At 36.8% G+C, this 17228-nt stretch overlaps 1 protein-coding gene across 16 annotated transcripts in view; it reads left to right on the top strand.

The window, feature by feature from the left end:
- SYNJ1 (synaptojanin 1) overlaps positions 1–17228 on the top strand; it is a 90897-nt gene that overhangs the window by 40623 nt on the left and 33046 nt on the right. For 8 of the 16 annotated variants that reach the window (XM_082459743.1, XM_082459750.1, XM_082459753.1 and 5 more), the window contains 6 exons: positions 378–459; positions 2868–3020; positions 5603–5768; positions 8060–8083; positions 10592–10783; positions 12710–12794. In XM_082459743.1, coding sequence (XP_082315869.1) covers positions 378–459; positions 2868–3020; positions 5603–5768; positions 8060–8083; positions 10592–10783; positions 12710–12794 — 702 coding nt within the window. The remainder of the gene's footprint in view (positions 1–377; positions 460–2867; positions 3021–5602; positions 5769–8059; positions 8084–10591; positions 10784–12709; positions 12795–17228) is intronic. The other 8 variants (XM_082459747.1, XM_082459751.1, XM_082459754.1 and 5 more) reach the window with 3 other exon arrangements.

Here is a 17228-nt window from a genome sequence, read left to right as displayed (position 1 = left end):
GAGTACTCAACTTTTCCCTTTCTCTATGTTCCCAAAAGTCAGGTGACAAGAAAACAATTCAATGTAATTCCTTGTGACTTTCTAAAGTCTTTTGCATTTTCAACAAATTGAATGGAGATAATAAAATCTATCTTGCAAATCTAAAAAAAAAAGAATGTATGGCAGAATGTTAACAGTTGTAGAATCTGGATGGTGGGTATATGGATGTTCACTGTAAAATTCTTTCATCTTTTTTGTATGTTTGAGAACTGTTACACTAGAAAGTTGGGGGGAGAAAGTAGATGCTACACTTTAATCAGCTTAATTTTTCTCAGTTTGTTTTAGGTTTGTTATTTTTGTTTTAAACTATCTGTTTAATTTCACTGAATTTGTTACAGATGCCAGAGTGGTACAGTTCGAACAAACTGCTTGGATTGTCTTGATAGAACAAATAGTGTGCAGGCATTCCTTGGCTTAGAGGTAAAAAGAATAAAATACGTCTATGCAACTTGTATCAAATGCCTTTTCCAGTGCTTTTGTAATATTTATGTTTCTCATTAATTACTTCTCACAAAATGAAGTTATGCTAAAGGCATTCTTTACTTGTCTTCTAGTCTTTTTCTTTGGGGGAGGGGGCAACATCCCTTTTCATTTAAATGTTTCCTTTATCTGTTCTAAATACTTTCTTTAGATAGCGTCTGTTTCCCTCTATTGTTCCTTAACTTTCCCTTAAAAAAAACCCCTGCTATTTATACTATTCCAGTAATTGCCTCTTCTGCCTGTCTTTTGGATAAAGAAAAGAAATACATGTATATATTTGGCCTTTATTCTCTGTGTTGTCTTTTAAAAGTCTTTTTGGAAAGGGGGAGGATCTGTTTTCACATGTACAACCCTATAGGATTATATTTTTGACAGAGTCTGATCCAGTGCCATTTACATGGCATTTTCAAATCAGTAGTTACAAAAAACAGGATCAGATGAAAATGTCATTGTTAGAAGGAAAGTGAATGAGAGCCAACTTCTGTAACAAAGTCTCTGTTTAAAAGTTTTTCCCTTTACTATTTATCTATCAAATTCAGTCTAATTTAGGCATAATCTCAACTATTTGACAAGCTGTGTAGCAATGCTGAGATTTCTAAGTCTTGCCTGTTATGCAGCACTTAGGTTCATATGGCTATTGTGGGTCTTCATTCAGTTCCATAGGAACTTAGCGTAGTTCTCAAATACTATGAAAAACAGGAATAGGAAGTAACAGGTTCTTATTTCCTCTAACAAATGATCTTACATTTGGCCAGAATATTGGTTAATTAGTTACTCTGCAACTGAGGGTCTTTCTATCTCGAAATGAAAGTACAATGTATAGAATTGTCTACTACAAAAATGTATTTTTCATGTAACTAAATAAATTTTACTGCTTTGCCTATTTTGAAATCTGTCCTTGAGGTTTACTTAGAAAATACAACAGAAGTAAGTAAAAGCAGACATTTGGTCATAGGGATGGAGTTTATCACACGGCTCAGGTTTGTTTTGAGTTCTGTTCTGAAGTGGCTAAAAACATTTAGTTAGATTCTGAGAGTAAGCTTAGTGAAATACTTGAACATCTTCATTAAAAGTAGAACAAGTGTTAGAATCTGACTTAGCTGACTACCCACCGTTTGTTGTTAGGTGTGAGAATACTCCCTAGTATAGCAGTTGGTTGACTGGTTACAAAATATACTGCTAATGTAGGCAAAACCAAACTACTTGTAGTGAAGACCACTTTTGCCCAGTTCCTTGAAGAAGGAGGTATAAATGATAAAGGAGATGCCGGAGGCTGATTTTGTTAATACTCCATGCCAACAAAGAATAGCCCTGGTGTAGGTCTCTAGGCAATCAGATAAACCCAGTATAGGGTTTTGTATATTATTTTAATGTTTGATCCCTCTATAGTTATGGATAATGTCCACTTATAGACAAGATAAAAGAAAACACAAATGGGAAGGAGTTAAGTGAAAATGCAAGGCATCGACTAGATTCCAAATAAGAGAAAGAGACTGGATAAGGATTATACGTTGCTTTGCCTTTGCCAGACTTCAAGGCTAAGAGTCATTCATAGTAAAGACCAATAACTTCTCTAAACACTTCCACTGTGATGAAGGAACCGTGGGAGCCCAAAGATCCTTGCATTCCTTGCATGCTGTGTTCCCCCTAGTTCTCCCATATATGCTTTACTGATACGAATTTTATACATTAGAAGCTGTCGTGACTTTATTCAGAGATATGACTTACTTTTAAAATTTTGATAACAATTCAAGAGCAGCTCTACTTTTCTCACAATCTCCTGACCTTAATTACCCAAATGTGTAGAACCAAATCCAAAATTTAAAGAAACTTAGTTATTTCTACATATATTTAAATAAACTAGGTAAATATTGATATATTTCTCTGCTCCAATGCGTGCTGTTGTGTATTGTTCTTTTAGGTGAACAAGATAAACTAGTCTGATTTATAGGGACATTTTTTTCCTTTTTTTTGGCTGTGCGGCTTGTGGGGAACTTAGTTCCCCAACCAGGGATTGAACCTGGGCCCTCGGCAGTGAAAGCGGGGAGTCCTAATCACTGGACCGCCAGGGAATTCCTCATAAGGACATTTTGATAAGCTTAATATCATTTAACCAGAAAGAAGTTCTTATTACTGCAAGGGAATACTGAGTTACTTGTAGGTTTCATTGACGTGATATTTACTTTAGAAATTGACATGATGGGAAATAGTAAACCTGTGTTTTCAGAATCCAGACCCACAAAGTCCTGTAACCGTAAATTTTTGGTTTGATTCTGGTAGTTCTTAAAAAGTCACATCATAATGAATGTATTAATATACTTATAAAAGTTTCTCTTTTGCTCTTTTAGATGCTAACTAAACAATTGGAAGCTCTTGGCTTAGCTGAAAAGCCTCAGCTGGTGACTCGCTTTCAAGAAGTTTTTCGATCAATGTGGTCTGTGAATGGTGATTCAATCAGTAAGATTTATGCAGGAACTGGAGCTCTTGAAGGAAAGGCTAAGGTAGATCTAGATCTATCGTAACATTATAAAAGATCCTTTTTCCTTCTTTAGTAAAGCTTTAAATGGACTCTTTTTTAAATTAATAGTTTGGTTTTTATAAGATATCTGTTTTAGAATTCTGCTTTGTCATGCTTTTATGTCCTCTTTAACACTTCCTTCTATAGTGGATACTAATGATTGAACGGATAGTTTATTTCCCTAGGTTTGAGGGACATGTATATATGACATACTCAGTTGTTTAGTGATAATCCACTAGGCTTAGATATGTGTTCCTCACCTTTTTTTAAATGATTTTTCACCTGCATAATATCTGTTTTACTTTTCATATTATTTTGATTAAAAATATGTTTTTTTTAAACCTTTGGTTTTGTGTGTGTGTGTGTGTGTGTGTGTGTATGTATGTGGCCACGCAGCACGGCATGCAGGATCTTGGTTTCCTGGTCTAGGGATTGAACCCAGGCCCCTGCAGTGGAAGCACGGAGTCCTAACCACTGGACCGTTAGGGAATTCCCCCAAATATGTTTTTCTTTAAAAAAAAAATCAGAGACTTCCCTGGCGGTCCAGTGGTTAAGATTCCACACTTCCAGTGCCGAGGGCATGGGTTTGATACCTGGTTGGGGAACTAAGATCCCACATGCTTGCTGTGTGGTGCGGCCAAAAAAATTTTTTTTTAAAATTTAAAAAAGTAAAACAACAAAACAAAAGCTCCCCTCCCCTCCCCCAAATCACAGTCTTCCCAATAAAGAGTCTTGTCTCATTTGACTTTGTTTCCCCAGCACTTGACACAGTGCATTCTGTTGGATAGATGTGTGATAAATGCTGGATGGACCAATAAATCAATGGGCAATTTATGCCACACCCACTGTGAACCGAATGCTATTAGGGCTTAAGTTTTTATTCTTTTTCTTTTCTTACCTTGAAAAGGAGGCTATCAAAATGTGCAAAGGAAGTGTGAAAAATGGACGTAATTATAAGTCTGTCCTCATCATTACTTTTATCTACGGACTACTTTCTCCTTTAGTGTTTGGCCCTTACTGAGGGACTTTGGGTGCATACTTGAGACATTTTTCATTATTTTATATACTTAAATATTGACCTTTTATGGCTCCTGGCCTCCATTGAATTTATTAATATTCTAAATCCCTACAATTTCTCAAATTATCCCAGAAATAGAAACAGGGACATTAACCACTTTTATAGTTTCTTATTTAGCCGCTTCAATATAGCAGCTGAAGTTCATCATCACAAAGTCTTTTAATTTCCAAATCTTCCTCCTTTTCTGTGTCTCATAAAGTGTCATGCCTCTGTTCAGAGGTATTGGCCTTACTTGCAAAAGTTCCTTTTGTTCAACTCACAGAAGTAATTTGTATTGACATTTACAAATATTTACTTCTTAAATGGTCCCTATTTTTGAAAACCTGAGACTGTTAAACTTTCATGTATTCCTTTTGAATAAAGAACATAATTCTTGCTTTTAAACCTGATTCTCTACAACTATTGCTTAAAATATTCTTTTATGTTCTGCCTTTTTGTTTCTGTAGTTGACTATCTATGTACAGAGGTTACATATATTTTCAATGGTCTTTTATCTCTAACAAAATAGATATGAAATTTTATGTATTAAATATTCTAGTCTAAATTTAACTGAAATCTAACATCTGAACTGCTCTTTCTTTTCCTTTCTCTGGGTTCCTTTTGATTAATTGCCTGATAATGTGAATGGTGAGTCTCTTTTCAAATAATGTCACTTGCATATGTTTTATGGAAGGAAATAACATTTTAAGCCTCAAATTCCTGTTATTTAAGGAATAAAAATTACATATTGCAAACTAAAGTTCTTTTTCTAAAAGGCAAGAGTTTGTTTTTTTTTTAAAACAATCATCAAAATCTGTAAGATTAAAATATCTTTATGGTAGCTAACACACCTAAGTAAAATATATGTTCATTAGAAGTTACAATCGGCTCTCTCACTGTAGGAATTGGCATATATTTATTTTTATTACTTATATTTACATAGGCAAAGTGACCTAAAATATACAAACTGTAGTTTACATGTTACAGACTAGACCTTCGTTCTCATATTCAATTTTAGTTTTAACTACAATAAGTTATTGGGAGCAATTTCAATTTTATTTTTCTACTATTAGAGTACTTTGAAGTTTTTCTGACAACATGCAAGTGCAGTGTATCCTCCTTTATCTCCCCTGCTTCTCCCCACCTATCCCATCCATCCCCAAGTCTAAAAGTTACTATGTAAGAAGTAATTTCCTTGTCTTGAATAAGTACATTTCAGTTTATTTCCTTTATAGTAAACAATTTTAAACTTTTAAGGCTCTAGATATCATTAGTGGATGCAGTTGTGGCACAGAGCTTCTTCTGTCTCTTTGTGCAGAGCTGTTATCCAAAAGAGGAAAGGAAACAGTGACATCTTGAGGCATTTTAATGTGATGGTTTGATATTCAAATAGAATAATTAGGTCCTTTTTATTACAGTAAAGTCATATAAAACTTATTTAAAGTTTAAGAATACCTATTGAATAAAAACAATTTAGAATGAAAAGTCCATGCTTTTTTCCCCAACAGGCTGGAAAGTTAAAAGATGGTGCTCGTTCTGTTAGTAGAACAATTCAGAATAACTTCTTTGACAGCTCCAAGCAAGAGGCCATTGATGTTTTGCTACTGGGAAATACTTTAAATAGTGATTTAGCTGACAAAGCTCGAGCCCTTTTAACTACTGGAAGTTTGCGTGGTATGCGTACTTACTTTATATTTTACTTTATATTGTTTATATTCCTTCTAAAAGTCCAAGAGGTGAATGTAAACTTATTTACATAAATACTTTTTAGATTGAGTTGATTAAAATAGTTTTGGAAGGAATGTCTATCCATGTAGTTTTCTAAAATTGCATTCTCCAAAGGAAGTTTATCTCTCCTAAAATGTCTATATCATTAGTGGAATTATTAAGCTAAAACCGAGGCCCATGCATGTTTTCTTTTATAGATTATGATTGAGGAGGGAAATGGTTTAAGTATTGCTAACTTTATATAAGGCAGGAATTCATAAAATATTCAGCTAGTACTTTCAGTAGAGTATTCAATAGTTAAGTAGAAAACATTGCTTTATTGAAAAAAACAATACCTTTGTTAGTTATTTTGCTAATCACCACCCCAAAAGTTTCTATAACTTGGTCCTACCTTTGAAATGCTATTGTTTGAATGAGCATTAAATCATATTAATAATTTTAAAACGTTGCTTATTATTGGACACTATCATTCCCAATTTTAATATTTGACATAAATATATGGCTTTCAGAATGGCTGTTTATCTTTCACTGTGTCTTTCATTAAAATCAAAAGAATTTGAGCTCATATCAGTGAGCGTATATTAAGCAGTATCGTGGGAAAACTCAATATACATTGTAGAACTTAATAGACTTCCTTAATTTCATATTTTTTTCTATTTTAACACTGTAGCACTCTGAACATTTTTATTTCTTCTGTTACCCCCGCCCCCCAAACCAAACCTTTCAATTTTCCCTGTTCAAGTAGGAGAAATTGTTCTTCATCAAATAATGTACTCTTGGATCATTACTTGGTCAAGTACGTGATCATGGATTCTTTCAGAATTCTGCATGGTGCTGAAGGTAGTTAATTACAGTCAGCTCCTCAGGGATCTGTGAGTAGGCTGGGGACTGAAGTCTACTAAAGCTCTGAAAGCCAGAATCTGATCTTAGCTACTGCTTTTAACGTCAGGCTTTCTTCCTGGCTTCCAGCAGTAGACGCTGACTGATTTGCATCTTATCACCTCTTTCCACCTGTGCCTACTTTGATATGGAGGCATTTATCAGCAACAACTGAAAGTAAGCCATTGAAGGAAAGAGAAGAAGTGAGGGACCTGAGTAATTCCCAGACTTGATCATCAGTTTTTTTGGTTTCCTGCACATTTTACTATATGAAAAATATACCCTTAAAAAAAGTACAGTCAGTTCTGCTCTAACGCTTATTCTGAGAATGGGAATTTTGTTCCAACATGGATGCTATATCAGGGGACATTTTGAGTATAATGCCAATTCTGCAGTAGCTTATGCATGATTTCACTGGTAATAATGCTAGGGAAATGCAGAAAGCTGCACCCAGCAGAACTGAGTTGGGTAGAAATATACACAACACACATACACATGTGCGTACACCTGAGACATCTGTCTCCCTCCGTTCACCAGACGTATGATGAGCCAGATCCATCCATATCTGGTGTTACAACTTACCGTCCAATTGCAGAGACCCCTCCTCCCAGGATTCACAATTACTCACAAGCACAGGCCTCCTGCTGCGCATTTCTATGAGCAAACCTCAGGTCTTTGTCAAAATGAAGTGCCATATTTTAGACGTATTCGTACATTCCTTAACCATTTAACATGCGTAAAGTTCTGCTACCGTTTTTATATTAGGTTCCTATCTTTCTTGGCACGTCATTGACGAAGTGTTTGAATGTTGTGCCCGAACCCCATTTTTGCCATAAGCCCTGTGCCTGTGGGAATTTGCACCATTTTGCCTAGCATGGTGATTTTGCTGGAATGTACATGTTTTGTTATAACTGAACTGATTGTACTTATCAACTGGTGAGTCCCAGAAGGAATACTACAAGGTGTATGTTAGGGCAGTATCTTCAGTATTTCAAAGTCCTCCAGCCTCTTAGGTTTTCAGGTTCATATTCTCCCTCACAAGTATATGCACGTGCACACACATAGACGTACATACGGGAGTAGCCTGGAAAGCAGGCCTACAACCTTCTGATTGTGAAACTCTGGACATCACTGAGTCCCCATAGGATTTTTCTTAGATGCAGAAGGTTTGCATCAGTCATTGTCATTTATTTTTATCTTTGGTGTCCTACAGCCATCAGAAAAAAATTGACTCATCAAACTAAATCAAAAGAAAGAAATGAGGCCGTCTGAGAATGTTTTGTCATAACATTCTAGACTTCAGCTGTAACTTGCTGTTTTACTAATGATTCTTTGTTTTCTTCTTGATGCATCCATAGTTTCTGAACAGACATTACAGTCAGGTACAGTATAGAAAATCAATCTGTAAATAAAAGCAACTTCTCTATTTTTTTAAAAAGTTGATGTTGTATATAAATAAAGCCGCAAATAAATGGAAACTTTATTTTGCCCTCTGAATCTAACATGATAAATTGATACCTTGTTTTAATCTGAGAAAAAAATTTTAAGTTTGAGAAAACTAAGTATTTCATTTAGAAGGAAATATGCACTGCTCTTTGTATTCCTGTAGCAAATGCTTAATTCCAATTAAATAGAGGTCCTCTAGTTTTAATTTTACTTTTATATTTCATTGAACAAACATTATTAGTGTTATACCTTACTCTTTATAGGCTACTGAACAAAACCCAGGTGTGACTCTTTTGGATTAATGCCCGAGTACTGTGATATTTATGACTACTCAATGGCGCTTCTCACGCATAATATTTTAAAAGGCATTTAGTGTACTAAAATATGATCTGAAATCTTTTAAAAAGCATTAAGATTGCTAACAAACTTAGAAGAGTTAAGTGTGTGAGACCTAAAGGTCATTATTTTTCTTGCCTTTCCTATTCTTAGGAATCTCACGCCTTCATTCGGTGGACAAGGTTTATGATCTTGTCTTTAAACTTGAATCTGTGGCGAAATGAGCAAAAGCTTAACTCTTGCCAGAAATTTAGCTGAAAAAGACTTTCACTTAAGATTTGATATCCCTTAAGATTTGTTTCACTTAGTTATTGTTCTGAGTGTTTTGAGAAACTATTGGCAATTTTTTTGAGAAGGATGGAGGAAGAGAGCACTTGGATATATTTTTGAGTTATGTCATGATATCCATTTTCTGAAATGGTATGGTATTTAGGGATGGACATCTGTTTGAACATAGACTCATTTCTTCCTGCACATTAAGGTGCCAGCCAGTTAAGAATAAACTAGGAATTTTTTGTAAACTTTTTATTCCATTTATAAACAGACTTTAGTAGCTCACCCAACGTGGCAACATGTTTTTGTTCACACAATTCATTATTTGTCTTGCTGGATATTTTAAGCTGTTAAATCATTATAGAACTTGGGTTTTGATGTAGAAAGGATTGTAGAAGCTGTTTTCATAGCAGTAACAATGGCAGTGACTTCAATTAGAAAGACCAGTGATAATCTGTAGTAATAGAGAATTATTCTTTATCCAGGTTCAGCAGGCTTTCAGTTAACCATACCAACAGGCCAGAACAAACAATCTGCTTTCATTACCACCGGACACCTCTATATGAGTAATCAAATCAAATAGCAAGAGGGCTAGCAATGTGCACGTCTGCCCCTGGGAACAGTGGGGACGTGCTTGTCATCTAAATCAGCAGTCCTTTCATGGGATTCACAGGTCAAACTATTTTCACTCTAATCCGAAAAAGTTATTTGCCTCTTTCACTCGTTCTCTCACAAGACTGCTTGCTGTATGTACCTTGGAATCCAACAATAATAATTAATATCATAATAAAATAAGATCCTGTGGTGAAAGGTGAGCACCATTGTGATTTCCCTTTCCTCTTGCCAGTTAACCGCCCATTAAGGGCATATTCTCTGTCTTTAGACTGAAGTCCTGTTAAGGCTCTATTAACTTAAGTGCCAAGGATTAGACTTAACCTAAATGAAGCATGGTTTAGGAGGAAGAAGGATAGGTGGAAGTCAAAAAAATAGGCGGGGAAAGGATTGAGGATTCAAAATATATTGAACATTTATTCATTTAACCATTACTTACTGAGCACTTACTATGTGCCAGGCGCTCTTCTAGTCACTAGGGATATTAGACCAACATTTCTGCCCTCGTGGAGCTTCCGTCCTTGCGAGGGTCCAGTGGCTGAGCAGTGAAGAACAGGGATGGGGTGGCAGGTGAGGGCAGAAAGGCGGGGCAGGTTGTTTGGGGCCTTGCAGAACGTTTGTAAGGACTTGGTGTCTCCTCTGAGCTGGGGGGCGTTTAGTCATGGCTTCATCTCCATCCTCTCATTATTGTCCATAATTTGTGTTTTTGTCAGGGAGCCATTATTCATCAAACCACCTGTCAGTATCTAGAATCCTAAATGTAATGGTTCTTGAATGTTTTTGTTTGGGGAGAAATAACATATTTTTGCTAGCCTCCGAATGAAAGCTGTATGAAAGTCAGTTGCTATATTCCTAAACATGTGCAGTCTCTGCTTTTGTATTTCATAAAATAGTGTACCATTTCAGTGAAACAGAACTGTTTGTTCTGCATGTTTTTTGTTGCTGCATTAATTTTGTAATAGTTTTTTTACTTGGGCTATTGTACTTAATGTATGATTTTTTTTTTTTTGTATGATTTTTTAAAAGTTGTGTTGGTTAATTGTATTGTGCTGGGCTCTGTGTTCAAGGCTGTCTTTTGTGCTTATGCATGTATTTGATGCTTCTTTGTGCTGACGATGGTAATTGTACTTTCCAGCCATCATTTCTCAGTCATGAAAAGCAATTTTTTTTTTTGTAAATGGTTAAATGCAGCCAAAATTCTGTTGTGTTTTGTTCTCGATTAGCATCTTCTAAAGTTCTAAAGAGCATGTGTGAGAATTTCTACAAGTATTCAAAGCCCAAGAAAATTCGAGTATGTGTGGGCACCTGGAATGTGAATGGCGGGAAGCAGTTTCGCAGCATAGCTTTTAAGAATCAGACCCTCACTGACTGGCTTCTCGATGCACCCAAGTTAGCTGGCATCCAGGAGTTTCAAGGTTGGCTTTTTATAATACGGATTTAATTAATTAACCCTGACTGTGATTTATTAATCCAGAAAACAAATGTGGCACTTCACAGTATGCGTTACCTTATAAAAGAAACTGGGATTTATACATTTGAAGACCAACATTCTTATAGATCAAATCTGTTCAAATCTTAGGTCTTTTGTACTCCTAGACCTTTATCTACTACTTCATAAGAAAACATGGTAAAATAAAAAATCCTTTTCTTTGTTATTTGATTCTCAGGAAATTGGATCCGTACATAAATTGGTATCTTTAAGGTAACTACACGTATAAGAAAAACTAGTTCTGTTTTTATTCTTTAGACTGATACAAAGCAAGCTTATTTTATGATTGATAATTTTTCAAATCTAATATGTTCTATTTTTCAAATACAGTCCTTTTTGCTAAGATAAGAAGCAGGGTGGATCATGAGCAGTTTTACAAGACTTGTTTTGACATTCGCTGGCCCTTTATACTAACCAGCACTGACTCATCCTTGTGAAGACGTGTCATCCAGTTGGGTCCTCTGCCACCAAGCTCTTAATAGCCAGAACCAAACATTAAGCTGAGGATGCTTGTATTAAGATTTTAACTAGAATCATGGATTTGAGGCCTTCTTTGTTCAAGTCAACTTTAATTCCTTTTTCAAATGGTACACGTTTACCAAGTGTTATTTATGAAGGTGATGTACATAGGAAATACTGTGAGATGCAGATTTTCCTTTTTTAGTTGTCTTTAATCAGTCACACCTTAAACCCTGGGAATTTCCCTAAACTTTTTTTTTTTCCTAAACTTTTATTAAAATGCCCCTTTTCATTTACATTGAACCTAACTTGAAACTGTTGTTGTTGTAGTAATAATAACAATAATAAAATAACAGCTAATACTACAATTCTAACTACTTTACATCTATTCATTTAATCCTTATAACAGACCTAATACACCGTCACTATTATTATTCCAATTTCACAGATGAGAAACTGAGACACAGTAAGAGAAGTGACCTGCCCAAGGTCATTCAGCTAGTAGTGACACAGCCAGGATTTGAACTCAAGCAGTTTGGTTCCACAGTTGGGCCACTGCATTTTACTTGTGAACTTGGGCAAGTTGCTTAGGTTCTCCAAAGCTTCAGTTTCCTGTCTTTAAATAAAAGGCAAATATAATCTGCCTCCTAAGGTGTTTGTGTAGTTAATGAGAAGATTTGTCTATAAGGCTTACACATAATAGCAGTCAATAAATTTTTTTTTTCTCAGTATTTGTTCATAGTATTTATAAGTTCTTTCTCTAGCTATTTATCCTCATTTCTGAATGCTTGGGACTCCCAAAGTACCCTGGGGTTGCTTATCTAAAGCAGCTCTGTTCTCTTTTGGTCTTGTCAGCTATGAGAGAGCTAATGGCTAGAACAGAGGGGTTAGTCTGAGCCCCTGACTCTTCTCATTTTCCTAGACTGCTTCCACTTAGGAATCTTCAAATTTAAGTGTAAAAAATCCCTCTCAACTGTTTCCTCTAATTTGAGACTGTTACTCAACCACTTTATTATTTGTACCCTTTCTGAAAAATTTCTTTCCCTCTCCATTTTGAGTCACTTTAGCCTTTGAGAAGCGGCTTGTTTCTCTGCTCTCCATGGTACAAACTTTAGCAAGAATTCTTTCAAAATGATTTCTGAAAGGACTTAAGGATCTTCAAGAATAACAGTCTTAGATAGGCAAACTTAGGTCACCTAAATAGAAACTAAATGGAATGTAATTTTGTCCCCCTCAGGGGGTTTTGCCTTTAATTTGAATTTGGTTAAACTTGAAACACAAAAATGGACTTTTATGAGGTCTGACGTTGATCTTAATTGTGTTGGGGGGGTAGGGGAGTTGCCATCTAACTAAGGCCCTCTCATAAAAGTCTCTCCTGGATGCTTCATTGTAGATAAAAGAAGTAAACCAACTGATATATTTGCCATTGGTTTTGAGGAAATGGTAGAGTTGAATGCTGGAAACATTGTGAATGCAAGGTAAGCCAGCCAGGTAACACACAGGGAAACTTTCTAGTTGACGGACACGGGGAGCAGATAACTAAGTACTTGTTACAAGGATAGATTGAGAGAATATATGTGAAGATGCTTTTTAAACTATAAAATAGCGGTTCTCAAACTTTTTGGTTTCAGGTCTTTCTACACTGTTAAACATATTGAAAATCTTAAAGAACTTTTATTTATGTGAGTTTTATCTCTTGATATGTATCACATTAGAAATTAAAAATGAAAAATTTAAAACATTTAATTCATTTTAAAATAACAATGATAATAAACTCATTACGTGTTAACATAAATAACACATTTTCTTCCTGAAAGGTAGCTATTTTCCAAAACAAAAATTTACTGAGAAGGATGGCATTGATAGTTTTGCAAATGTCTTTAGAATCTGGCTTAAGACGGCTGTATTCTCACATCTACTTCTGCATTAGTCTGTTGCAATATGTTGTTTTGGTTGAATTATATGAAGAACATCACATAAATATGTAGCTGGAAACCGAAATATCTTAATAGCCTTTTCAGATCATTTCTTCTCTGATACCACTTAACAAATAGTTTCCCAAAGGCTAGTTGCAGTGTGGAATCTGAAACCATAGCGATGACCTTTTTGTGCTCAATTATATTAAAACATTGGTCTATCTTTTACCCTTGCATGATTTTGAAACATCATGTGTTGGTCATTTGGAACATATTAGTTCACTGAGTTATGGAGATCTTCCAAATTTTGACACATTTCATTATACAATATTAAACATTATATTGGTTAATTTCATCACTCATCAGCAAATTCTTCAAGTATGTGGAAGCTGTCAAGATCAGAGTAGCAGATACAGGTTTATCAAGATTCTCATTTTTGCTTGAAAACATAAATTTTATCATTGGAAAGAGATGCTGGGTTTTTTTCCCTTGAAAACACAGACTTGGCTGAAAAACTGTTTGCCAAATAATCTAAATCTGAATAACCATAGTCTGTCACTCGTTCTTTCTTATATTCTATGAAAAAAGGGGCATTTCAACTCTGAACTCAAACTATCAGGTGCTTTTCTCTGAAACAACCATGGTGTATGCATTCAGTATGCAGCAGAAGTGCTTGATGTGTATTGCCCATTCATCACACAGAATACTATAAAGATGGGACTCAAGGATTGAGCTTTGACAGAATTAATAGTGTTTACTGCTTCATCAGGATATTCTTAGGTGAAATGGCATTTTTTTAAACTGTGAGCGCATGGGGGTAAAGATTATAAGGAATACTAGTACAGTTTGGTGCCTGGATTCCTGCTAAGACATCAGCACTTCTACTTATTGTTTTTGCACCATCATGCAAATGTCAATACAGTGAAAAAGACAATCTCTTAGCGATATTAGGGAGACAGTTTCGACCTCATGGGTTTTAGGGATCCCCAGGGATGTTCCCCGACCAAGCAGAGAACTGATGTTCTGAAGTGTTATTACAAATACAGATTATTTTAGTGAAATTGAAAGCTTAAGTGTTGTATTTTAAGAAATGATGCTTGCTTTAAAAGTTGAGTAGTTGCCCATCTTTTGTGACTTTTTTTTTTTTTAAAGGATCTTTTTCTTTTTTTAATTTTATTTATTTATTTATTTTATTTTTGGCTGCGTTGGGTCTTTGTTGCTGAGCACGGGCTTTTCTCTAGTTGCGGCGAGCGGGGGCTACTCTTCGTTGCGGTGCGTGGGCTTCTCATTGCGGTGGCTTCTCTTGTTGCGGAGCACGGGCTCTAGGCGTGCAGGCTTCAGTAGTTGTGGCTCGTGGGCTGTAGAGCGCAGGCTCAGTAGTTGTGGTGCACAGGCTTAGTTGCTCCACGGCATGTGGGATCTTCCCGGACCAGGGCTCGATCCGGTGTCCCCTGCATTGGCAGGCGGATTCTTAACCACTGTGCCACCAGGGAAGTCCTCTTTTGTGACTTTTTAAAAAAGATTTTCAGAATAAAATTATGGGCTGAAATAGTATGGTATAGTCATCAGTCTTGAAAATGACAACTTTCTTCTTAGCTAAAGTGAATAACAGTTTATACAGGGAAGTAGAAAAGAATTCCGACTTCATTCATTTTGCTGTTTGACTCTTCCCTGAAAATACAGATTCAGGTCTTAGAACATATTCTTAGGGCTCCCAGTACCAAACACATTGTTCAGTTGTTGGTCTAAGTAGAGATTAATCAAATTATTCTTTAATGAAAATGGTGATTATTCATTCATATATTTAACCAATATCTACAGAGCACCTACCCTAAGTGCTAAAGATACATCAATGAATAAAACAGACAAATATCCCTACCTGTGTGGACCTTCTTTTCTAGTGGAGGAGACAGACAATAAACAACTCGAATAAGTAAGTTATATAGCATGTTAGAAGACGGTAAGTGCAACCGAAAGTAGATAGATAGAGGTCAGGGGATCGGGCATGTGGAGGTGGGGAGGTGTGTGTGGTTTGGAATGGAGTTATCAGGGTTCATTGAGAGAGCTGAAGAAAGGGATGAAAGCTGTCGTTCTGTTTTCAGAATCCAAATCTTAGTGGTGGGGTTGGTTGGTAGGGAATCCGTGCTCTGAATTTGTATTTTGGAGGCAGTATGGCATAGTGTTAGATTAGATGCGTGGATGTGAGGTCGTATTCTGGCTTACGGTTTATCGTTTGTATGACCTGGAACTACGAGAAGACTGTTTTTGCTCGCCATTGGAGGTTCTTGGGCAGAAACTTAATACTCTGAAAATGTATAAAGAGAAAGACTCAAGCATTTTTGCTACCTTCTTTATACAAACTGTGTTTCAGAGTAACTGAATAGTTGATAAGAGAGAAGTTGTTTATAGAAGAATTCCAACTTATTACAGATGCCCATGCAATGCTGAAATTATGAAGTCAACATGTTGTAACCCCTAATGAAATAATGGATCTAGGCAATGATCATCAGTCTATGTTAAAACCTTAGAAGAAGGATCAGTGGAGGAACTTTTTATTACAACGAGTCAATTGTCACGGTCCTAACAGCCTATCAGGTGTAATATCACAGAGATTAGTTCCTGCTATGATGCAAGGGTGACTGTACCACCTGTGAGGTTATTTTTGCCAAAACAAATCAATAAAATTGAATGTTTCTCAATCAAGCTTCTAGAGTAACCAGTTTAAAACAAACCTGACAGAGGGACAAGGTACCATGAAGACACATCAGACAAATCCAGACTGTTAAACATTTTACAGACAAATAGCCCAGCTTCTTAAAAAATCAATAGCATTAAAAAGAGGGTCAGGTGAGCTGAGAGACTGCTAAAGATTAATAGAGATTAAGAGACAAGCAAATGCAATGTGTGGACCTTATTTGGACCCTGTTTTAAAGAAACCAACTGTAAGAAGAGGTTTTTTTAGATAATCAGGGAAATTTAAATATGAACTGAGTATTAGATGATATTAAGGAATCGTTAATATTTGAGTGTGATAACAGCATTGTGACTACGCAAAAATGAAAACGTCCTGTTGCATTAGAGGTGCATACCAAAGTGTTTCTGGGTGAAATGGCCTATGTCTCAGATTTGAGTTAAAATACTCCAGGTTTAAAAAAAGGGGAGGGGGTATGGAAGAAGAATGATTGGCAAAATGTTGATAATTGTTGAAGCTGGATAATGGGTATATGGTGGTTTATTTTATGATTATCTCTTTTTTTGTGGATGTTTAAAATTTTCCATAATAAGTTTTTTTAAAGATATTATAACCCATAAAAATAAGAAAAGGTGGGGGGAATGTATGTGGAAGCATGTTCTTCTCTGTTATCCCCGTGAATACTAAGCAAAGAGTGAAGTGTACGGGCTTGAGGGTGCTCCCGCGGCGAGCACTCGTTTAATCAGTAAGCTCATGGTCTCTTTGTGGGGAGCGATGGGGCGATGGGATGATGGGGCGATGGGGCGATGGGGCGATGGGATGATGGGAGCGATGGGATGATGGGAGCGATGGGACGATGGGAGCGATGGGATGATGGGGCGATGGGACGATGGGGCGATGGGAGCGATGGGATGATGGGAGCGATGGGGCGATGGGAGCGATGGGATGATGGGAGCGATGGGACGATGGGGCGATGGGGCGATGGGACGATGGGGCGATGGGACGATGGGAGTGATGGGGGCGATGGGGCGATGGGGGCGATGGGATGATGGGATGATGGGAGCGATGGGATGATGGGAGCGATGGGACGATGGGAGCGATGGGGGCGATGGGATGATGGGAGCGATGGGGGCGATGGGATGATGGGAGCGATGGGGCGATGGGGGCGATGGGACGATGGGAGCGATGGGATGATGGGAGCGATGGGGGCGATGGGATGATGGGAGCGATGGGGCGATGGGGGCGATGGGATGATGGGAGCGATGGGATGATGGGAGCGATGGGATGATGGGAGCGATGGGGGC

The sequence above is a fragment of the Balaenoptera physalus genome (assembly GCF_965194825.1).
Source record: "Balaenoptera physalus genome assembly, chromosome: 4".
Taxonomy (NCBI): domain Eukaryota; kingdom Metazoa; phylum Chordata; class Mammalia; order Artiodactyla; family Balaenopteridae; genus Balaenoptera; species Balaenoptera physalus.
Note: the sequence above shows the minus strand (reverse complement) of the source record. Positions and strands in the feature narration are given on the sequence as shown.